Source organism: Westerdykella ornata (assembly GCF_010094085.1).
Source record: "Westerdykella ornata strain CBS 379.55 unplaced genomic scaffold EI97scaffold_28, whole genome shotgun sequence".
Taxonomy (NCBI): domain Eukaryota; kingdom Fungi; phylum Ascomycota; class Dothideomycetes; order Pleosporales; family Sporormiaceae; genus Westerdykella; species Westerdykella ornata.
Window position 1 is genome coordinate 127772 of NW_022986878.1, and position 22616 is coordinate 150387.

The 22616-nt window shown below is 53.9% G+C and overlaps 7 protein-coding genes across 7 annotated transcripts; 1 reads left to right on the plus strand and 6 right to left on the minus strand.

The window, feature by feature from the left end:
- Nucleotides 1-737: 737 nt before the first annotated feature.
- EI97DRAFT_404506 (NUC173-domain-containing protein) lies at nt 738-4862 on the minus strand. The gene is made up of 2 exons (XM_033796539.1): nt 2836-4862; nt 738-2785 (listed from the first exon to the last, which is right to left on the minus strand). Exons 1-2 carry the CDS (start codon nt 4798-4800, stop codon nt 992-994), a joined length of 3759 nt encoding a protein of 1252 aa, XP_033650843.1. The 5' UTR covers nt 4801-4862; the 3' UTR covers nt 738-991.
- A 161-nt stretch (nt 4863-5023) lies between these two features.
- EI97DRAFT_469702 (uncharacterized protein) lies at nt 5024-11998 on the minus strand. Its single transcript, XM_033801724.1, has 2 exons — nt 6052-11998; nt 5024-5991 (listed from the first exon to the last, which is right to left on the minus strand). Exons 1-2 carry the CDS (start codon nt 11615-11617, stop codon nt 5384-5386), a joined length of 6174 nt encoding a protein of 2057 aa, XP_033650844.1. The 5' UTR covers nt 11618-11998; the 3' UTR covers nt 5024-5383.
- A 571-nt stretch (nt 11999-12569) lies between these two features.
- On the minus strand, nt 12570-14252 carry EI97DRAFT_383845 (alpha/beta-hydrolase; the record flags this gene model as incomplete). The annotated part of the gene is made up of 3 exons (XM_033795933.1): nt 12570-13550; nt 13602-13964; nt 14016-14252. 3 exons carry the CDS (start codon nt 14250-14252, stop codon nt 12570-12572), a joined length of 1581 nt encoding a protein of 526 aa, XP_033650845.1.
- Nucleotides 14253-15924: 1672 nt separating this feature from the next.
- Nucleotides 15925-16416, minus strand: EI97DRAFT_461189 (DUF1674-domain-containing protein; the record flags this gene model as incomplete). The annotated part of the gene is made up of 1 exon (XM_033801176.1): nt 15925-16416. The coding sequence occupies one exon, from the start codon at nt 16414-16416 to the stop codon at nt 15925-15927; it is 492 nt and encodes a 163-aa protein (XP_033650846.1).
- A 179-nt stretch (nt 16417-16595) lies between these two features.
- EI97DRAFT_436187 (TIP49-domain-containing protein) lies at nt 16596-18447 on the minus strand. Its single transcript, XM_033799036.1, has 4 exons — nt 18169-18447; nt 17890-18109; nt 17264-17811; nt 16596-17209 (listed from the first exon to the last, which is right to left on the minus strand). Exons 1-4 carry the CDS (start codon nt 18316-18318, stop codon nt 16742-16744), a joined length of 1386 nt encoding a protein of 461 aa, XP_033650847.1. The 5' UTR covers nt 18319-18447; the 3' UTR covers nt 16596-16741.
- Nucleotides 18448-18768: 321 nt separating this feature from the next.
- EI97DRAFT_160973 (uncharacterized protein) lies at nt 18769-19835 on the plus strand. Its single transcript, XM_033793342.1, has 3 exons — nt 18769-18880; nt 18951-19606; nt 19822-19835. The coding sequence occupies exons 1-2, from the start codon at nt 18870-18872 to the stop codon at nt 19570-19572; spliced, it is 633 nt and encodes a 210-aa protein (XP_033650848.1). The 5' UTR covers nt 18769-18869; the 3' UTR covers nt 19573-19606; nt 19822-19835.
- Nucleotides 19629-22556, minus strand: EI97DRAFT_160979 (Bromodomain-containing protein). The gene is made up of 3 exons (XM_033793343.1): nt 22220-22556; nt 19798-22127; nt 19629-19743 (listed from the first exon to the last, which is right to left on the minus strand). The coding sequence occupies exons 1-3, from the start codon at nt 22321-22323 to the stop codon at nt 19685-19687; spliced, it is 2493 nt and encodes an 830-aa protein (XP_033650849.1). The 5' UTR covers nt 22324-22556; the 3' UTR covers nt 19629-19684.
- Between the last annotated feature and the right edge of the window lie 60 nt (nt 22557-22616).

The window sequence follows — 22616 nt, forward strand, 5'->3', positions numbered from 1 at the left end:
GTCGGTCATGCCCTATCGAGCATACCGGGAAACGCCACAACGCCCACTGTTCCTATTTCCTTCCTCTCGGAATCGATTCGCGACCATCTCAACGAGCAGTGAGCGTAACACCAAGGAAGTCTCGGCAGCAGGCTTCCGGAATTTCCTCGCCTTTTCCCGGCTGCATGCTGAGTAGGTTAAACTCTGGATGTGCTCTGCATCTTGTCGTCACTGTCAGGTAATTCGCCCCTGAACCTCGGTTTCTGGAGCCAGAGACCAGGCCGGAAACTTTGTAGGACCCTGATTCAAGTATCCAAATAAGTAAAATGTGATCGGCGAGAGATTTTGCTGTGTACGGTAGCAACAAGTGCGGGGACGACCTGGACCTTGCAAACCTCTATCGAGCTATTTATTCCTACAAGTAAGTTCGGGATATCGATGCGCCCAACAACAAGATTGCCGGCTCCAGGGATTTCTGAGATGCACGCAAATGGGCCATGCCCCATAACGCTAAGGCAAAGTAGGATTGGAAAGCATACCCCTTCCCCTAGGGCAAAGGACGATTGGAAAGCCTACACACCGCTAGCTTTGAGCCAGGAATGAGAGTCTATACCTCACTAACATGCTGGGTTGTGGATCCGCTGTCCAAAGGCATGTTGACTTCAAAAGAGGCACCATGCGAAGAGGGACAAGCTTTCGTAACAATATTTCTTATCCCCCGCTAAGATGTCCAGTACCTAGGCACTGAGATAAAACGACGAGGTGTGCAAGGATGTACTCCGAGTCCCGCCGCCTGCAGCGTTCCACGACATGTATGTAACACAACCAAGTACGATTACTTACGGAGAAACACGTTGGATACTATCGAGCGCCTTTAGAAACTAGGAGCCCGCAGAGCTCCAAGTACAGTAGCTTCGACGGTATATATATGATGATATAAGCCTTATAATATATCCGACCAACAAAGAGATTCCATACCCCACAGAAATAACAAAAACAGCGTCCCTCACCCTCAATTCCGTTTTCCCTTCCTCACTTTTTCAACACCCAACCCCCTCCTCTGCGTCTTGAAATTGGGTTTACCACCACCACCGCCTCCCCTCCTCCCCATACCAGACCCCGACTTCGCCTTCCGTACCGCCTTCTTCCTCTCATCATCGTCGCTGTCCACATCCATCTCCTCGTCCTTGCGCCTGCGATTGCTGAACTTCAGCTTACCCTTTTGCCCGCGCTGCGCCGCATCCTTGCCCCGTATGGCATCCACGTACGCATTGATGCCCTGCTCCAACGTCGTCGCGTCGTCGTTATCAATGTCCATGAGGACATCCCCTTCGTCCGCCCCGGCCTTCCTACCCGCGCTCTTCAGACGGACTGCAGGGGTCTCATCATCATCCGACGCACCGATGATGAGCTTGCCGTCCTCATCCGTCTTGACCTTCCTAGGCTTATGCGCAACATTCCGTTGACGCAGCGGTTTGGTCGAGGAGATATTGCCCAGTGCGCGATTCGACAGGAGATCCAACGGCTCCTCCTCGTCTTCCACAATGTACGTCTGCGGCAGCTGATTCGCTTTTCCGGATAGTTTGCGAGACTGTTTCTTGACGAACTCGTCCTCGGAGTCTTGATTCTCTTCTTCGCTCTCGTCACTCTCGGAGCCGTACACAGCCTGATCGTACTCGCTTTCGAACCTGCCCTTCCTCTTCTCCTGCTTTGCCGCACCCCCTTCCTCGTCCTCGCCGCCGTTCATCAGCTTCTTCTTCTTGCGCTGCTCGCGCGTCTTGCGGATATGCGTAATGAGCTTGCGGTCCTCGGGCGGGCACGCGCGCTCCACCGCCTCGACGCTGAACTTGCGCACCATGCGCTCGACAATGTGCTTCACCTTTGCCTTGAAGTGCGCTTTGTGCTCGTGGCTCCACACCATCAGGTTGCTCAATAGCGTGTTCAGTCTGGGCCGCACCAGGCTCTCCGGGAGCGTCACCACCTCGACCTTGACGAAGCCCAGCACGCTCCGGACGATTTCCCGATTGGGATTCTGCAGGAAGATGTCCATGAGCTCGACGAGGTTCTGTATCGTCTCCTTTGAAATGCGCGAATGGAATTCGTACAGGATGCGCGTAACGGCTGTGATGGAGGCGGAGATCATGTGCGGCGTGGATCCTGCGAGGCCAGCTGATACCATGGTAAAGTACTCCTCCAGGCTGGCTTCCACCGACGGTGCATCGGCGGGCATGCCAGGTACTTTGGATTGAACGACGGTCCCGCCGAGGTTCATCTTCTCACCCATCGCCACGAGGAGATCATAGGCGGCTCCTCTGGCCTTCTCATTGACCTCCTTCGCGGAGATGACAACTTCAGAGAGGATCGACGGTATAAAGTGGAGGTCGCTTGCAGGGAGAGTCTCTATGATCTGTGCGATGGCGGCTAGGCGGTCTCTGCGAGCGGGAGCAGACGCTTTCTCGGCGCTCTGCAGGAGAAGCTGTTGCAGTTCAGCACTACGTTCTTGCAGTGCTGCCTTGCCAACGGGCGATTCTGCCAGACGTGGGATCAACTTGTACGCTTTCTTCTGGAGCTGGGGGTCATCATCCTTGTTGACCAGGGTAGCAGCCATTTGAAACAACGCTGGATAACTCTCTCGAGGTAGGTAGACGGACATCGTAATCACCAGGTCCATGAGGGTATGGCTCATCGGCGGCATCCTGTTCTGTGACTTCTGTTGCTTCTGCTTATCAGCTTGCGTTTGCGAGCCAGCTTCAGCCAACGATGCTTCCAGATTGGTCGCAACACGTTGGAAGGTGTCCATTAGCTCCTACAATATGTTAACAGATGTTCTTGCGAGCTGCGATTGCTTTGACATACCTCCTCTGGGATGATGCTTAGGAAAGCGTTGATGGTCCTCAGAATACTCCCACGATACTGTGGCAGCGTCTGGCTGTACACGTTGAACAGAACAGCCAGCATGTTCCCTGCGAATGTGGCAAGGTGATTCAAGTTCTTTTGTGCATCTTCCTTCGTGATGCGTGCCTGCACGAACAAATCATCCTCTCCTTCCAGGTTCAAGATGGCTTTGTTGCTCTCCACGAGGTTCTGAAGAGCCCGGCAGAGATCCGTTCTCAAATCGGATTGTCCATACAGGAGATTCGCCAGCATCTCCGCGAAGCTCTGATCAAAAGCCTCAACAAGATCGAGCGGCAAATCGCAATATCCCGGAAGAATCGACCAGATCTGCTGAACAACGGTTTCGAAAACCTTGACCTCCATCGTCTTCTCCTTTCCAGCTTGGTCAAGAACCTTTTGGAAGAGAACCTCGCTCAGAGGAACCATTGTAGATCGGAAGTGAGCCAGCTTGGTATTGTGTACTGAATCCCGAAGCAGAGGTAGCATCCACACCCTTCCGGGCTGTCCTGGTGGCGGCTGCGGAAGATTGAGAGGCAGTATGTCGAGAACGACATCCGGGCCCATGGAACTGATGGCTCTTGAAATGACTGCATCGGCTTCCTTTTTTCCCGCAAACGATTCGTTGCTTCTCAGTTCCCCTACTATACGGACAATCGGCCTCAGTATCGGATCAGCGCGCCACCGGAGCGCTTCAAACATGGCACAAAGCACATTGAACACCTCCATCCAAGCCGACTGATATTTGACACTCAGCAGATCCGCCGCAGTCTTGGCTACCTTCTCGAGGATCTTCTCATCGTATATGGACGGCTCTAGGATAACGCTGTCGGGTATTAGGTTCACGAGGAAGGAAATAAGGCACTCGGATGCCGAGATTCGAATATTGTGAGACGGCGAACTAAGAAAAGCCGAAAGCATGGCGAAGAGTTCTGGAAGTTTTGCGAACGTTTCCTCGGGTTCGATTTGCGCCGAAACTTCGTAGCCTCTAGATAGGACTGCTACCCAGGGTGGGAGCAGCTGCGAATCGGTTTTCGAAGGTTGAAGCTCGGATACGACTTCTAGCAACCTAGGGAGCTTAGTAGACGAAACCTCGCCGGCCATACCCGCGAAGATGACTTCGAAGATTTCGAATGCTGCCATAGTCAAGTATTCGTTGCTGGACCGCGAGATATTCAACAACAGCTCACAGAGAATATCGATCTTCTTGCTAGGCCAACCTCCAGACGCAGATGCAACAGTCCTGATTAGGTGCAGCGCATGTATCAAGCCAGGATCGTTGCTGTGAGCATCCTTATGTCCCCTGTGTTTCTTGTTTCTGTTCGCGGCCTCTGCAACGTCCTTCAACATCTTCAGCGCGGTTTCAGCACACATATCCGCAGCCGGATGGTCTGGGGAAGGGCTCGGAGGAGGGTTGCTCAGGACTTTCGCCAGCGCTTCCTGCGCTCGCTTCCGTACTTTCGGTCGAGGGTCGACGGCGATATTCAGCAGGCCAGCCACAGCCCGTCTAGGGCTGATTTGTGACTGAGGAAGTTCCCATCCTCGCGCGTCCTGGGTAACCAACAGCGACTCCAGACAGCCTATCGACGACCGCAAAAGGGGTGCTTCGGCATCTTGATGTGTGAGAGCCGGGGCAAGGCTCGTAAGGATTTCGGTGAATTTGGAGCGTAGCAAAGGTGCCGGAACGTGCGGAGTGACGAGGTCGAGGAGGTATATGACGGCTGTTGCAGTTTCCTTATTTACTATGCCTTCGGTCGTCACCTGGCGGTTGAGGAGTGCAAGAAGCGCAGCGAAGTATGCGGTGGGCGTGAATTCCGACGATTGTCCACGGAGCGTCTCCTCGATCGCGGAGAGCACTATGGCAGTTTGCTGCTGATTTTGGAGCTTGGGAGAGTCACGGATCTTGGAGAGCCTCTCCTCAAGCGACATGGCGGGCGGGTTCCGAGGGTTGTATCCGTCTGCCAGTGCGGTTGACCTCGACGGGAAAAATGTTGACGCACAAATCTGGTGTTCAACATTTTTGCCGGGGGCGGTGAGGGGCGTATCGATAAGGGCACCCACACGGGTTATGGATTGAGATACTGGCACGTGACAGCGCGAGGTTTCATGTCCGCAAGTCTCAACCTTAAGATCTTGACATGGAACTGAAGATGCTATTAGACTATATCGGCTCGGTATGGCATATATGTGCCATGTATGACGAGTATCAAGTTTGGGTTGTACAACTACCATTACAACTATATCCACAAATACGTGATGCAGAAATGCGTCGACCATCTAACAAAAGTCCAGGGTATACATAGAAGACGACCACCAGCGCCAGCTGCAAATCGTAACGATTCAACCCCTTCGCTTCCCGTGAAGCCGAAGGAATCAGAGAACCAAACCCCTCGTTTCTCTATATCCTCCGACGAGATAATATATACCGTTACAAACGAAAGTAGAAGTTGGGCCAATCCCAGGAGTGAAAGTCAACGAATCCAGGGCTCCTCGCTCACTGCCCATTCTCATCTTATTCCTCTGTCAGTGTCTCTGCCGCTTTGACGCTATTCTTGCTACTCTTCTTCCCGATATTCAACATGCTGAACCTCTTGCGTACGCTATTCTTTCTCGGATTATCCGACTTCTCGCTCTTGACGCTCTTGATACTCTTGCTCGTGTTCGGCCGCCTATCGACACTTTCGCTTCGCCGCCCACTTCGGACAGGAGTCAGGTGGGCAGAAGGCTCGCCAAAGTGTTGACTGAGCCGCTTCGCCGCTTTGGAAGTGTCCTCTTCGTGGTCCCGTGAGGGTGCGACAGCCGCGAAGCCATTAGATTGCTGATTGTCAATAGAGTTCTCGGCCTTGTGCTCGGTAGGCCCGTCTGTGAATGCGCTCCTCACTAATGCAAGACCTATACTTAATCGTTTCTTCTCCTGGCGTGCAGTCCAGCCATTCAGGGTAGGCGATCTCACCCGGCTTCCATCTCCTTGGCTGGCAGGGCTTACAGGTGAACCACCGAACTGCCGCAGTGGAGAGTTCGTAGACCCTCCTCGTAGCGAGCCAAGGGGTGAGACTCGAAGCGGTGTAGGGTTTGCCGGTGCCAGGACAGTCAACTCACGTTGATATGCTGAGTCAAAACCTTGGATATGTTAGAGCAGTACTTGGGGAAGCGCATATGAACGTAATCTGTGCAACTTACGTTGAGTCAGATCAGCCTGGGTGGCTTTCTGTGCCGGCCTATTGAGAAGATTTGTTAAGCAACGCCGTACCACGAGGGCGTAGTCTATCAGGGCCACTTTCAGAGCATTCTCCAGAGGATCCGGTTCCACCGGGAGTGTCTCTCCGTCGACAAAATCAGAATCGTCTTGTTCGGTCAACAAACTGTGGTAGTTTGCGACACACGCCTCATGCCTGGTATCAACTGCCACAGTGAGATCCTTTATGAGGGTCGTCATGGCAGCGTCCTCGCCATTCTGAACCTGCTTTTCGAGTGCGGCCAACTCCGCTGTCTTGCGACATGTCCTATCGATAGCGTTTTGTAATGGGCTCGGCGTTACCGTTACCACCGATATTATCTCACTGCGACGCAGGATCGTTGGAAATGCCTCGGCTGTTGTGTAAACCGTCTTTTCTACAACGATGTGCTGCTGCCCGTCGGTACCCGTCCGATTGATCCGTGAGGTGGTTGCGAAATGTGTCGGCCTCGAAAGGAGATGGAAGTCTCTGACCGATTGTGCGACTTTCGCACGCTGGTAAACGGGATGGGTGAAGTCCTTCTGCGGGGATACGGGGAAGATGAGTAGAAACTGGCCTTCCAAGATATCTTCAGCCCCAGTATTCAGAATCTGAGCGGTAGGATGCTGCTGTTGCATGCGATCAATGAAGGTTGAAAGGCGATCATTGGGTGAGCCCTCGAATATAAACTGTTTGTCGCGCAGGCCTGCCGGAAAACCGAGTCCTTTGTAAACAACTCTAAAGTAACGAGGATTCGCACGCTCCCCCTTCGCTATCTTTTCATAGACGTAGGCCATGGCGTGCTGAGTTCTGGCTAGCTTCGGAAAGTCGAAAACGTTGCTCTGATACTGCGTGGCTAGTTCCATATATGTCCCGAGAGCGTTATCCCACGACTGCCCTTTCTCATAGTATTCGATCATCCGGAAATATAATTGCTCTTTCCTCTCGAATGCGCTTTGCTCAGGGAAGTCGGGGTCGGCGAGCGGTTCCAGCATTGTCGATGGTTCCCAGTCGTAGAGTTCGGCATGCAAACGGAGGGCGAGGCCAGCTTCAGTGTAGTTTTGGGCTTCTTTTTGCAGGTCCACCAGCTGGTGGACATATCGTATATAAATGTCCTCTTTCTGCATGTCTTTCAAGAATTCCATCAGATGGAGCGTATCCATGATATGGAAAACTTCGCCAACGGCCTCTGTGCTATGTACGGCGACGAGGAGATCCATCTGTTCATCAATTGTGGCGATAAGGTCCTTGACAGCGACGAAGAGCGCATCGTCAGCGTCTTGGGATACAGGTTCGAACCTGTCAAGAAGCTCTTGTATGAAATGCTTTTGAAGCACGGCCTCTGTGAGGTGTTTGGACTTGAACATCCCGTCTAGGCAATCAATCATCTCGGCCTGGATCAGCTCTAAGCCAGCGTTCAATGTCCACTCGCTGATGATCATCGTCTGCAGGATGCCAGTTGCAACGCTGCGCAGACCTTCATGTACGCTGAGACATAGGTGGACGATTGGCGCAACCAAGCCTGGAACATATTGGACTTGGAAACCGCCCAATTTATCCAGGCCATATTGTTTCTTCTCGTCTGCAGTTGTCTCCCATCCGATGGCTTCCCAGCTCCTCTGCAACAGTTCGGCGCCCATTTGCCGGACGTCCCCGGCGATCTTCCAAACCGCACGCCGTTTCTGCTCTGGGAACGTCTCCAGCGCTAGAGCATCGCTGCCGACTAATTTTAAAAGAACATCAAAAAAGGAACGCCAGAGGCCTGTGTCGAAATTATCCACGTCCTCCGGGTCGGAGGGGAGGAACGAATCAATCATAACACTCGCTATCTTCTCCAGCACTTTTATGGTGGATTTGTGCTGGTAGATATGGACACTGAGCCAGGATTTGGGGAAGGCCTCGCAATCGAGTATGGAAGTGAAGACCTGTAAAGCTGTGGACAGGAAAGGGGCGATATCACTCTGTGGTAGGTCCGGATGGATTATTGTGGGTGACGTAGACAGCGCTGCAAGAACTGCAGAAATCTCGACCATTGCTTCGTCGATCCTTGCTTCGGTGGTAGTGGGACGAGAGGGAAAGGGGTACGTAGTGGGGAAGAGAAGGGAGAGAGTCTTCTTTGCCGGCTGTGTAGTATCCCCTTCTCTGTCTCCCTCTTTCCCTCTTCCTCTCTCGCGTTCCCTCTCTTTCTCCCGCTCGCCTTGAAGTGCGCGATAAGAGTGCACCAACTTTGGCATATACGCGCATGCGTGCTCGCCGAGCTCATCCACCTGGGAAGCAACGACTGAGCAGCACAGCCGCACCTGGTCCTTCCATTGATCATCCACACTATCCACCTTACCCCAGTGTGGAGCAAGCCATCTGACGGTATTCATGAGGAGAATCCGTCGTATATCTGGCAAGTTGAAAACATCCATATGGAAGAGATGACGGATGAGCAGAATTTTGTAAAGAATCAACTTGCCCTTTGCTGTGGAGCAGGACTCGACAAAGCTGCAGGTCAGCTTCAGAATGTCGGTCGGATGTATGGAGGGCGAGAGTTCCGGAAGCCAGGTGTGGAACTGCTGCACGAGAATCGTCTTCGTCCCAATCAAAACCGGCGACGGATTCTCCATAAGAGCCTCCAAAGCCTGGAAAATAGAGCGGATATCCCTGGCAAAGGTTTGTTGACGGGTCGTTATACCGATCCCCGCTTCCTTTTCCTTCTGCTGCTGCCGAGCGCTCATGATGAATTTAAGAATCTGTCGCCCAACTTTGAACGTGGCTCTCAGCCGCCTTGAAGACTCTGGATCTGTCGGGTTGGCAAGGAGTCGGATATAACTACGCACCAAGCACGCCGTAGCAAAAGGATAGTTGAACTTCGTTTGAACGTACTGGTCTACCAGCGGGCTTAGTTTGAACCGCCGGTCATGTACGATGCCGAGGACTACAACGAGGGCATTGAAGACAAGGTCCTCATACTCATCGCTACCGGCATATTCGACCAGAATCTCAAACAACGCATCGAAGACCTCATTCAAGAGCTTCACCAACTCTATCTCCGCAACGAAGGGAAATCTCTTGAGGAGTCCAATTAGATCTCCGGCGGCTTGGTCACGCCACCTGAGGACACCGAGCAAGGTTGGATCCTGAGAGTATTCCGTACTGCACAGGTATGTCCGCAGATTGAGTGTAGCGAGGGTGCCCATGACCAGCTCATCTTTTCTTCTCGCTTCCCATGGGAGGCCGAGGTAGGCGCCCTTTCCGGCGATCATGCTGGATGTGTATTCGTCATATCGATAGAGGGAGAGTGAATGCTCCCCGTCCCGGACAAAGGCATCCTGATTCCAAAGGGGCATCCAGCCCAGGGCGAAAGGGAAGCCTGGAGCATCAGCTATGCTCATGACAATGTGGGAACCAGGAACGTCTTCGGGAGGGATGGCGAGTCGAATGGTCGCATTCCACTGCTCTCCTCTCTTTATTGCTGTAGTGCGCCAGGCGGTGTGGCCGACACTGTTGCTGGACGGATAGATACACCCCTCAATTCTGTCGCCCGATGCTTTTCGGACCTCAAGAGTCAACTGCAGGTTTAGCATGGACGAAGCCGGTGCAAGCGGTACAGTGCCAGTCTTTGGATGTGAAAGGCAGGCATTTTTGGGCAGAGAAGGTTCGACAAGGGTGACGTAGATGTCGCTCCGAGGCTTTGTTGGTGCTCCAGAGAAGCCAATCTTCCGCGTCAGTTTGATGTTCTGAAGGAGCGTGGGCGTCTTTTCGATCAGACTGTCTGAGTCTGCGTTTGAGAAGGCTTTTAGGTGAAGTATGATGCGGTGAATGGATGCGTGATTCCTATATAGACCATTCGGGCTTGGAAACAATTCGGGGAGGATATCATCCCAACCTTGGCCATCCTCTGGAGCCTCGTCAAGAGCGTCTGCCGGGGTCCACATGGTGACATTCTGGTCGCTTTCCGATAGAGCTCTCATGAGCGGGTCGACCCGGAGCGCACCCATCGCAACAGCTCGCTTCATAACCTTCTGATCGCGAGGAGACGATGGTTTTGCCTTGGCAGCCGACGAATCGGGACGTCCATCCTGGCTTTGAGTGCGGTCTACATCTACACTGGTTGCCCGATTTTCGGTCGATGCACTGGACGGCGAATCCTTGCGTTTGCCACCAAACATTGCACTACGCCGCCCTTTGACACTTCCGACCTGCGACGATTGTAGTGTTGAGGTGGTGGGTACCTTTTCTCGTGACGAATTGGCAGATTCGGGATTAGCTGGCTCAACGTGGAGCGGCTCGTTAACCAGCAACTTGAAAACCAGGTATAGGCAGGACCCAGAACTCGCTCCTTCGCCGATATCACTGGAACTTAGGTCAACAAAGAGTGAGCGCAACTTGTCTCCCGATACATGGAGTGGAGTTCCATCCTTCCCCGTGAGATCGAAGGAATATACCTCCGAGAGAGGTTTGGCTTTCTCGCCCGGTTCCTTCAGGCATAAGTGCATGCTCAGTTGGGGCGAGCCCTGTGTTAGATCTCCCAGCACATGTTTGATGCTGACATAAAGATGGTGTAAGATGTGCTCATCCACATGAGGGGTTGGACGGGCATCCAGCAGACTCATTATGGATTGGAGTTTCGTGACTTCGATGGCCGAGTCGTCACTTGTTAAGATGCGGCCACGTTGAGACGGACTCCGCACTATGACTTCCTCGCAAAACACCTTGTTCCCGGCCACGAGATCCCAGACGGTACCTTCGCGTACCTTGTCCAACTCCTTCGCTGTGAGTTGCTTGTTTAATAGCTGGCGTCGAGTGGTATCTAATTTCCGCACGAGTGTCTCCATCTTGTCGAGGTGAGCGTACTTCCGTGACAGGATAAGCTCATGCACTTTGGTGGAGTGCCATTCCCGTAAGCACGAGGCAATCTCATCCACCAGCGGCTCCTGATAGGACGTAGGGGTTTCGTCTCCAATCTTCAGCATGGGCACGGGGGCGGGTGGGCGAGGCGCATTGGGATCGCGAGACGTCACGGACTCGGGCGACAAGGGAAGGGCGAGCTGTTGGGGGTGTTCTGAGCGGGCGGTGAATTGCGAACCACGGTCGGACCGCGAGCTTCCTCGAGTATGTGAGGCAGTCCCTCTAGCAGGCGCAAACGGTGGGGTTGTGCTCGTGCTCCCTGTAGGGGTAATGACGCCGTTGGATATGGGGCCACCGAGAGCTTGATGGGAGCCGGGGCTCCTCTCCGGAGTGTCGGGTAGGGCGGGTGTGTGCCTTCCTTCGAACAGGAATTCGAGGACACGAACGCAGACGCGTGGGAAGATGCCGGAAAAGACACGAGCTTCCAGTGGTTGTCCCTTGGCACTGGTGAGGCCGGCCAGCAATGAGGGCGCAGCAAGCAGGTATCCACGGTACCAGGCGCCATCCTTTCCACCCTGCTCAATGATGTACAATTCGTCGCCAATCTCGAGGGGAAGGTCTTCGCGGGCGGAGGGCTGGAAGGGATAGGTGCAGACTGCGTATGCAACCTGAGGGAGTGGTCGCCAGCTAGACATGTCGCCGGTGTGCAGCGTCTGTTTGGGCGCAATACGTCTCCAGCATTACGGGGAAAGGAGAGAGGCGGCGGAGCGCGCCCGACAGAGCGAACAATTCGCTGTCCGTCCAGGCCGCGGGCCACGAGTGATGCGAGGTCGGGGTGGTATCTGGCAAGGTGTACGGAGTAGCAAGGCCTCCGATGGGTCTCCCAGGGGTCGTGGAGAGCGATGTGCGGAGGTGCGGGAATCTGGGGAAGTGCTGGGCGCGGGGGGAACACAGGACGAAACGAGGGCGAAACACGTCCAAGTGGACGCGACGACAACTCTTGAAACGAAACGGACGTGCAGCCGTGAGTCGTGCACGGCGACAAGAATGAGGGTGGTGGGTGGTGAGGGAGGGTGAAAGCAGCTGGAGGAACAAAGGACACGGGTGGGCGTCGAAAAGTTTCCAAGGTTCCCCAAAGCTCCTGCATGGCGCTAGGGACGAGCCCATGCATGCGACCCCCTGCTCGCAGCTACAGATCATATTACTGGGTATGTACACATAATTATTTATCTGTAGGTAGCTATAGCCTCTACATACTACACTGCAAGCACTCAATCTGATGGATTTTGGGATATCCAATGCATCTCCTACTTACATGACGCCTGTTTGAAAGCCGTTCTCCTCGGCTTAGGCGCCATGTATATAGGTACATATGCGGCCACACGTAATGTGGTTTTCTTATCACAGTGCATACACTGCGAATCCCGGACTTCAAGTCTGAGGGATCACCCAGATTGCGGAGGTAAGTGGTAGACATTCAATCGGCATCCATCACTCACGGAATCAGCTATCCCATAGGTACAGGAACGCCAATCCAAGGCAAGATAACCATTTGCGAACGGCGTAGTTTCGCCCGGATGAAGAAGTAGCTCTGCAACGTTATCAGCATCATTCTAATAAGCCAGCCAGGCTCTCACTGCCATGTACTCACTGCTCGAGCTGGATTCCCATTCCAGTAATGACTTCGCACTGGGCCCGTTCTCCACGCGAGAGCTCTGCCATCTCCACCTCATCGCCACTGTTGAAGACCATCCTCTGGCCGTTGCCAAAGGTGGCCCACTTTGGCGAGACGAGCGTCTTGTTACCGGAGACTCGGAACTCGACGGGGTATTTGTTCGGATCGTAGCTTCTCACGAACGAAGCGAGATAGCCTTGCATAAAACGGCCCGCAGCAGTAGAACCTTTGCTCCAAATGGCAGGGAGCTCGGACACGTGTACAGCGGTTCCGACGTTCCATCGATACGCCCGAATGGGTACAGTGCCGTCTGCGGCATAGGCAGCCGATATGTTCAGTGCGCCGCAAGTGTAACGGATGTGGCCGTAGATATCGGAAGCGATCTTTCGCCATCGACTGTCGAAGACGGGGTCAACCGGTCCTCGCCACACCCTCCGAAAGCGGACTATTTCCTTTTGATTGATGTTGGTGAATTGACTGGTGATGAACTGCTCGGCACGACGCAGAGAAGTGATGGTCTTGGGGGTGAACACCGTTCCCTCATTGGTAGTATCCCCGAAAATCGTGGGGACTCTAACCAAATGGCCCGCTTTTATCTCGTTGTAGGTATAATCTTTGATAAAGTTATAGTCAAGCGTGGGATTCCAAAAGTATACTGGAGGCGCAGATCCGCGAGGAAATGCAACCTTCATTCTCCGAACCGCCGCTTGAAAGGAGACGGCATCCATATCTCGCAGGCATTTGAGATCAGCGCACTGAGTCTCTTGCAGCAGGGCATCGTACGCAAACTGGCTCTGCTCGGCGTTGCGTATTGGTGGGAAGGCTGGAGATTCAGCAAAGGCAGCGTGGAAGAGGTCATCGTTTCTACCACCATAGGCAGTCAAATGCATCACGACCGAGCCTCCGCCAGCACTAGCCCCTCCCAGGACAATGTGATTTGGGTCGCCTCCAAACTGACCATTATCGTCAGCGTGAATGCTGTAAGGGCAACTTTAGGCACATACCTTGCTGATATGTGTCTTCACCCACTTCAACAGCTGGCGCTGATCTTTCAGGCCATTATTCAAGCTTAACTCTTTATCTTCAGCAATCTCCTTGCTAGCAAGGAATCCATACGGGCCGACCCGGTAGTTGAAATTGACAACGACCATCTGGCCATTGGCAGCGTCGATCAGTTGGGCACCATTGTAGTCGGCATTTCCATTGTCATTGAAACCACCCCCTTGGATGAAAACGTAAACGGGCAAGGCGCTCGTGTTTGTTGCATCGGCTGGCGCAAACACGTTCGCGAATAGGCAGTCTTCAGATTCACGCCCTCCGAATTCATTCTTGAGCACCGATTTCGATCCGATGCAGATAGATCCGAACTGACTTCTATTAGCCTCACAATCCAAGGCACATGCGAAGAACTGAAATACCTCACTGGCGTCGACGACAATACCAGGCCGTTCCGGGAGAGGATCTTGGGGTGCAGTAAAGCGCAAGCCATCTACCCGGGAAACCGAGCGGGCATACCGCATACCGGCCCATCTAATCACACTGCCATTGCCCTGATACACGCCTCGATATTGAGCATAACCCAGATCGACAACTGGGTCCACAGCAATAAGCCGCCGGACGCATAGTGCGAGAAACGCAAGGAGGATGTTGACCATGTGTTGTCACCGATGCATCGAGCAGGTGATGTCTGACAGTCGGCGCGAATGGCAACGAAGATGTGGACCGGAGCTCGAGATGATGGTGTTGTCGAATTCTGGAGACAGGTCCAGACTTGCCCAGCAACCGTCTGTCTCGCAACACTCTGATCTCTCCTAGGGTAGGTTTGACGACGCCGGCGTGGAATCAGAAGTTCACGGTGACATGCGGAGTGACGCTATCGACGCTCCATATTTTGTGGCTTCCTCAAAACTCCAACGGGAATAAGCGGGAATGAATGAACGAGGTGAAATGAAGAGACATGGCAGAGGTGCTAGGGAAGGAGACAGTGGTAAGTATATATAATAGGAGCGAACCGTCGGCATGTCCACTCTGCCGTGGAGAGGTCTAGATCCCGGTTGGCCATATATTGCCATTGCTCGAGCTGACAGAAGTCCGCGACTCATCAGCGTTTGTTGGTTTGAGGGGCTCCATTTCAGGGTCTATCTCCCGCAGCGCTGAGTGGAGGCGGAGTCGGTCACGGACCCTCGAATTCACACTGCGGCCAGAACACCGGGGCCGAGGCCTGGACTGGATGAACCATGTTGGCGTATGCGTATGTAACGGAAGATGGGCAATCACAATCACCGCGCTGACGTGCTTCTCGGGCGAAGGAGCAAATTCTTCAGTGATAACGCTATGCTTATTGAAATGTTTTGGGGGAGCATCAGGGATGGTCAACAGTGTCGTGGCGATGGGAACGGGTCATGGATAGAGGTCAAATCAAGCGTGCGCCAAGATGTACCTGTGGCCAAGGGCGTTTGACATCCCCGCTATCTGACCAACGGCCTGGTAACATAGGTATACGCAGAACACCTGATGGATTGGCAGCTTGCAACAGATATAAACAATTGACTGCTTCAATCTTTGCTTGTGCGGGGGACCACATATTGCGGCACAGTCCACTCGTACGATCCGTCAAATAATCGGCTTACCGGCCGCTTTGATCTCGCACAGAGAATGCGAGTCGTACGGGATTGGCGCGATAGAGGCGCTCGAGATGACGGCAGTCGATGATATAGAACCCTAGATCTAAATCACGGGAACGAAGCACGGGTTTAAGATAGTTATATACAGTTTCCCTTTTTCTAGTAAATATCTACCAGATCGAAGTGGAAACCAAGTTGGATATCTACATAGAGAGAGTGCTTCATGTTGTGTCGGTGCGCCTCAATATCGCGTCAGTCGCTAACCGCCGCAATCCAATCCCATGGCCGAGTTCTTCCACGTGGACTGCGTATGTTGTACCCTATCTTGGAGCACTGCAGTGCCACCAGACTCGAGGGAAATGTGTTTTGCTTCGCTTAAAGTACATGAGCCGGTACGCCAGGTTGATGCTGCTTGCGAGTCTGAAAAACCGTGTGCTGCCGAGGCCCTCTCGATGCTGCTTTGCCCGTTGGAGAAGCGCATATCGAAGCACAAGGTCTGTTCTTCACCCGACCTCCTCGCCCTCCATGCTGCCTACCATTTCAAAGAAGCATTCGAAGAACAGACACCTCCCATCCGAGCTCCCCGTCTGCATGCTGTCTTGGACGCTCTGCTGAGAAGACGAAATTTGTTTTTGCCCGGACCCTTCACCCTTCCATTGATCTTTACACTGCCAACACCCTCACACATCAAATCCCCAATGACCTAAAAATCCGTCACCCTCCCATTATAACTCCAATCCCCCTGCGCCCCCCACCTCAACGGCTCATTCTTGGGGCCCCCAATCTCCCCCGTCTTGGGATTAACATCGCCCTCAAACTCCGGCGGCGCTCCCCTTCTCAAATTCGGATGCACCTCCTCGCCCTCCTGGATCCTCACCGCATCCACCGTCCTGATCTCATCCCCAGAAGCAAGATCAGGTGACTGGTTGATCCTAACTGACGACGACGACGGCAAGCTAGAAGAATCCGGGGATTGATTGATTTCCGGTCGAGGCGTGCTGAAGGCGCCCGTCGATTGTCTTTGCAGACGCTCGAAGATTTCTTGCTCTTCCTTGGGGAGGCGCGGTGGCGCAGGGCCGGATCCAAAGGGTGACGAGGGTGAGAAGTGCCGAGGGTTGGTGGAAATGGTGCGCTGAGGGTGCACGCGTAGTCGCTGTAATGGTCTTAAATGGCGTGCTAGGCGTATTGTCTGCATTGTTGATGTGTTGGAAAGTATGGAAAGTAACGATGGAAAGATGACGGGATGCTGAGGGTGCATTTGAAGATCAATCGGGGAAGTCCTCGCCGAGGCTGTGGCGCTCCCACAGCGGCCAATCACAAGATAGACAGGTTCCATAGTATTTACCATGGAGGCAGCGTATCGTGTATCGTAGAGATATCCGTTCCCATTATTGAACTCTGAATTCATGGCTACTTTTAGCTCCTTTCCCACGCAGAAGAAGAATCTGTTCCGCTGTATTACTCATGATGACGCGAAATCTATGATAAAACCATGCGACACCTCCTTCTTCATCCCAGCTTCATGCAATGAAACCTTTCTCCTGCCCAAGATTCTCTGCGCTTCTTCTCGCATCCAAGAACAACCCCTCACACTCTGTAACATCATCCAGATCAATGCGGCCGCCTTCCCTTCCGCTCACTCTAGCCAGGACGCTAGCTGGCGCCAGTAACTGCAGAGCGTATCTCAGGCTGACCTTCTCTCCAAGTTGGCTGATCTTGTCAAGAGCTGGTTGTGTTATCGCAAGGCCCTCTGTCTTTGTGCGTGTTTCCACAATCCTCCGGATCTCATCCGGCGTGTATGGGTGTGTCGGGATGATAAGCAGACGCGCAAGCAGATCAGGGGGTATTCCGTGTGCTGATGGGGGAAGGTTCTCGCCGCCGCGAATATGTGTGAGGCCTCTGTTGGACGCAAGGATAACAAGCGGTGATAGCGGGGATTCCAGAGCGCGATTGAGGAAAGTGAAAGCCTCTAGGTCGAGCATGTGCACCTAGACTGAAAGTTAGCCGCTGTGGAATGATGGGTCCGAATTTCTGTCTCGTACCTCATCGATGAAGAGAACGCCCGGCACCAAGTCGGCTACCCCTTGATCAATGTATTTGGTGACCACCTTGTTGATCTCTAATCTGAGCTTCTCTGTGATTTCCGTCTTCTTCGGCTTCATCAGCTGGCCCATCATGCTCATTATGTCCTGTCCTCCCTGAGGTCTTGCGTTTGCCACATCCAGATCATGCAGGGTGACATCCTGCACAATCTCCTTCTTCTTGTGTACCTCGCCCTTCGGGATGGGAACGTACTCCTCCGCTTCCAGGTCGAATTCGGTGGCATAGGCGTCTGACCGTCCGACGCGCTTTACCGCACCTGTGTTGGCCTCAATGTAGATGACATCGCCCAGACGGACGCGCTCCTTCTGTATGGCTTCGTATATGGACGGGTCGAGCCGCAACTTTTTCGTGCCCTTGGCGGACTTGAGCGTGATGAGGAGATGTGATATCGTACGGCCGTAACCTCCGAGAGGGTTCTCCGCTTCCTCTGGCGTGAGCTCCACCACCTCGCCTTCGTAGACTTCTTTGGTCTCCTTGACGCGCAGACCTGTTCACGTTGCGTTAGACAATCAATGCCTTAGACTACGCATGCGCAGCCTGCCTGCGACCAAGCGCATCCACATACCAATCGCTCTCCTGAAGTTTTCCATAAGTGCCTCCGTCTTCTTCACCTCTGCGGAATAGATCTCGCTGCCTACAATCGGGCAGAACGGCACCTTGGTCCCCAGTTCCTGGCTTACCGCAAGTGCGAGAGCTGTCTTTCCAGTCCCTGGTCCACCTGCGAGCAACACGGCGCGCCCAGACATCTTCTTCTTCTGTACCAGGCTGACGACGAGTCCGCAGGCCTGCAATTGCTTGTGAATAACGCAACAAAAAAAGTTAATACAGAGGGCATAATTTGTACCTCTCGCGCAGCGGCCTGCCCAATGAAACCTCCACCCGAAGGCGTCGCATACCCATTGCTGAGACCCAGGCCTTTGATGTGTGAATGCGCAGCTGTTCGGTTCTCGCGCGTGTTGCCCTTGACTTCGCTGATGGGGACGGATGCCGCCATGCTGGAGACTCCGTCGAATGCGGATTAGGTACCTGCGCGGCTAATCAATTACCAAAGAAAACTGGAAACTGATCCGCAAGAGTGTGAAGATAAGTATGGTCGCGTGGTGTGGAGCGCGAGAGTAAGTTGTTGGGCTGCTGGAGATTTCCTGTGACGAGGGAGCTCTGCCGCAGCGAAGAGGCGCAGCCAATCAGGGCCCGTTGCCCTGAGATGCGAGTTGAGGGTCCGCCCGCCGCCACAGTGGACCACCTTGGTCACCCTCTCACTCCTCCCTTCCCAGGAGACAACACTACGCAATCCGACTTCCCACACAGGTCAAATTCCGCTCCCAAAACCGTGCCGCCCATAGATTATGGACGACGCTGTGTTTATTTCTTTTGCTCACTACCTTCCTTCCAGATTCAGCGGACATGCCAGTTTTCCGCTCTCTTCTTCTTCCGCACCCTCGCCAAAATGCACGAGCTCCTCTCCCTGAGTGAGCCACTCATTCACGACGAACGAAGCATGTCGCCGGTTGGAAAGGCACTTGGGCTACAAACCCTTTCGGAGTAATGCTCAGACTGTCAGTGCCAGGTGTCTCCTTCGTTCAGCAGGAGACTCTCCTTCTTCCGGCCTATGCTAACTGCAGTCAGATTCCAGTGTTCACGTCCCGCTTCCGACACCACTCCTCTCACCCCAGGGATTCCATACCCTCGTCGTCCCACCGCAGAACTTCGACACCCCAACGCAGATCCTAAAGCGACAGGTCACAGCACCGGTGCTGTAAGAACACTATCACGACAGTTCGACGGGTCATCTTGGACGGGCTTGTCAAATGGCTTTATAAGTATGTTCATTTGCAATGGCATGCCGCCACCAACCCTGAAAAGAGCTATCATACACGGGCAAAGCATGTCGCATAAACCATCCTCTCTGTCGACTCCCAATCGGTGTGGCCGGCGAGAGCCGCCTCCCAAAGATGCACACGACCATTGCAAAGCACCAGAGCCTCGTCAGTCATCAAGCCCTGTCCGGCGTTCGCTCCGGCCGCACGATCTATGCAAATGGGAAAGGCCGGAATTATACCAGTACTCCCAAAGAGAACGCAGGCGTCAAGAGTCTACTACCGCGGTGGCCGTCCACGCCGAATCGACCACAGACGCACCCACTGCCAAAGGTGTCGGTTGCTCACTACCTGCTACTGAGAGCGAACGCACAATCACGAAGAACGCAAGGATAGCGTCTCAAAAGCATGAAACGGGAAGTCGGCCATGACAACCCAGCCGGGGAGGAAAGCCAGATAATGGAGGTGAGCATGTCAACTTCCCGCTCGACGGACCACGGCCCGATTTGCAAGTTGCCAAGCGACAAACCAACGGTGGAGAGATCACTCCTCCTCGCTCTCCGAGCCACTGGATTCGTCCTCACTGGATTCATCCTGGTTCGCTGAGAACTTAAGTCAGTTTTGGAGACAACAAAACAACACACGAGGATACATACCAGGTGGGGATTGACTGGACCCAGAACCGCTACCTTCGAAATGACGAAGCTTCTCGGTGAGCTTTCTGATGCTCTCTTCCTGCTCCTTTTTACCCATTGGTTTGTTCTTCTTCGGCTTATTGACAGCAGGTTTATGCGTCACCTTGGGCGGCTCGAAGTCATCGTCCACGTGCCCGCCCTTGGGGCCACGAACTTGACGAATGAACTTGAAGAGCTCGCGCAAGGTGTCATCACCAATCTCGTCCATGTCAATCTCCATCTCGTCATCATTAACGTTGGCCAGGTGGGGGCATCCGTTCCGGATGATCTGCACAGCTCTGCGCATGTCCGCCTCGCCCAGAGTGCTTATGCCATCGGAGATTTCCTGCTTCTGAGCGAAGGTTAGAGGCGCGGGTGGACGTGAGCGCGCTTTCGCCTTGGCAGGCTTCGGAGGAGGCGGTACAGCTAGGCTACCCTTTTTCTTGGGTGCCGCTGTCTTGCCGGACTTCTTCTTGGCTTGCACATGGGGCGACGCACGCTTGTTCTTTTGTTGTTGGAGCAAAGACTGAGCAGTTTCATTCAGTTGCTGGATCTGCTTCTGAATGGCCAAGATCTGTGCCTGCGCAGGATCCTCCTCGTCCTCTTCATCGTCCTCGTCAGAGTAGTCGGGAGACGGTGGCTCGGAGGCAGGAGCGTGTTGCGCGAGCCAATCCGACTTCTCTGCCCACAGTGCGTCGAACAACTGGTGGAGTTGCTTCCCCATCTTGTTGACCTCGTCGCCCTCGGGATTGAACGTGTAACAGTTTTTGAAAACCAACTGTGCATCGTTGTAGAAGTCCTTGGCGGTCTGGTATTGACCAGACTTCAGGTTCTTCTCGATGGTTCCAAAATCCATGGGCTTCTTGATGACCTGGAAATAAGTGGGAATGTTCAAAGCAACCGGGTCCACCGGAGCCAAGAAGGGGAAGTTGAAGGGGTACTTTTTGGAGTTCTTGATCTCGGTCAGTACCGACTCACAGAACCGCAGCTCCTGTTGATATTTCTTCTTCTTGGGTTTGATGTTATTGTAGGGCAGATCTTTCGGCGCGGGTTTGTGGATCTCCCGCTTTGGTCGATCATTCATGCTTGACGAATCCCGTCGAATGACAGGGAGACCATCGGGCGCCAATGGCCACGCGGCTGAAGGAGAGATACCAGTAGTAGGCGATTTTGCCGTTGCCGTCCTCGGTTCGCGCTTCGCCTTGGGGGCGGGTGCAGCTGCGGCCTTTTTGGCTTTAGGTGGCTTTGCGGGCGGCCCATCCGCATCACCTCTCGGCATCTTCGACATGCCCTTGAGGAAGTATGCCCGCATATTGTAGCCCGCCTGCGTAACCGGGTGCTCCTTTCCGTTGAACAGAATGCTGTTGTTAATGACCAAATCCAAGTCCTCCATGAAATCGCGTACTAGAGGGTATTTACCCTCCTTGAGCTTGTTCTCCATGGTGGAAAGGTCCATGGGATTCGTAACAATGGTTGGGTATGTTGGGATGTTCAGAGCGACGGGGTCTACAGGCTCCTTGAATGCAGCAGCTACCTTGATCTTTTTCGTGTTTCGTACGCGTTCCAGCAGAAATTTGTTTTGGGCATGTGTCATTGGTTCCGTCGGCCATGCTTCCGCATCAACAGCTGTTTGAACGTGACTTTGCCCAGCAGCTGGCGCAGCTGTTGTCGCATCTCCATCCGCCTTCTGAGGTATTTGCGCAATGCCATTGCCATTCGTCTCAGCCGGAAGCGCCGAAGCGTCGGATGGGTTGACATTGACTTCGCCAGCCGCACTCTCCTCTGTCCTCGTCCGTTTGGCATCCGGTACGTCCGCATCATCGTCTTCCTCACGCGACCGCACCCTGCCTGACGAGGGCGCGTCCTCCATATTCTGGTCTACCGCGGAGGTCTCCTGTGGAAGAGAGAGGGGGGACGGGAATGTTGAGGTGGACTGAGTTTGGAGGGAGAGCTCGTTCATGGGTTTCGTTGGCGCGCCACTGGTGGGGGAATGCGCCGCGTCCTCGCTTTCGGCAGGCGCCTGCAGAGCATCCCGCGAAATGTCCATAGCATCTTCCCCGTTGGGCAACTGTGTCTCAGGTACCTTTTGGGTGCTTTCGGGGCCGCCGGATGCGGGCGCAGAGTGGTCGCCACCAACAAGCTCGTCGCCGCTCATCTGGCTGTTGAGTGGAAGTTGCGCTGCTGGGTTGCTGGTATCCGAAGCGTTGAGATCGCCGTTCACTTCCGATTGTGGAGGCGTATCTGGCTTAGATTGAGACACGGCTTCGGCGGATGGGTGGGACTCGGAACCGTTGAAGGGCGTGTTGGAGGAACTGTAGGTAAGAGTGTTAGTGCAAACACAGCACAGCACCACGCGATACGAGGGAGATGGGAACAAGCAGGCGGAGTGCGAAGGCGCACTTACTGATTTTCATTATGAGAGTCAAGCGCCATCTGGTCGGTTGAGTCGCCCGCACCTTCCTTGACGTCCTGAGGAATGTTGTCAAGCGCGGATGCCGTTACTGCCATCAGGCCATGTACCGAGAGGCGTCTGAGCTGATGACGAAAGACTCGAGTGTTCGTCTAGTTGACGCGCCCGCTTGCGACTTGCGACGGACTTGCGACGGACCGAGATCTTGCGACGATCTTCAAGAAATTAGAATCCTGGATCAAGCGCGCGGCACGTGGCAGCTGCGGAGAGGATATGCAGGCGGGGGATGGCGAAGGTCGGTGGAGGTTGGGATAGTGCGGGGTTGTGAGAGAAGGGCGTGTGGCTTGAAGATCGTGGAGGGGCAATGGTTTATATGTAGGCGCGAGGATGC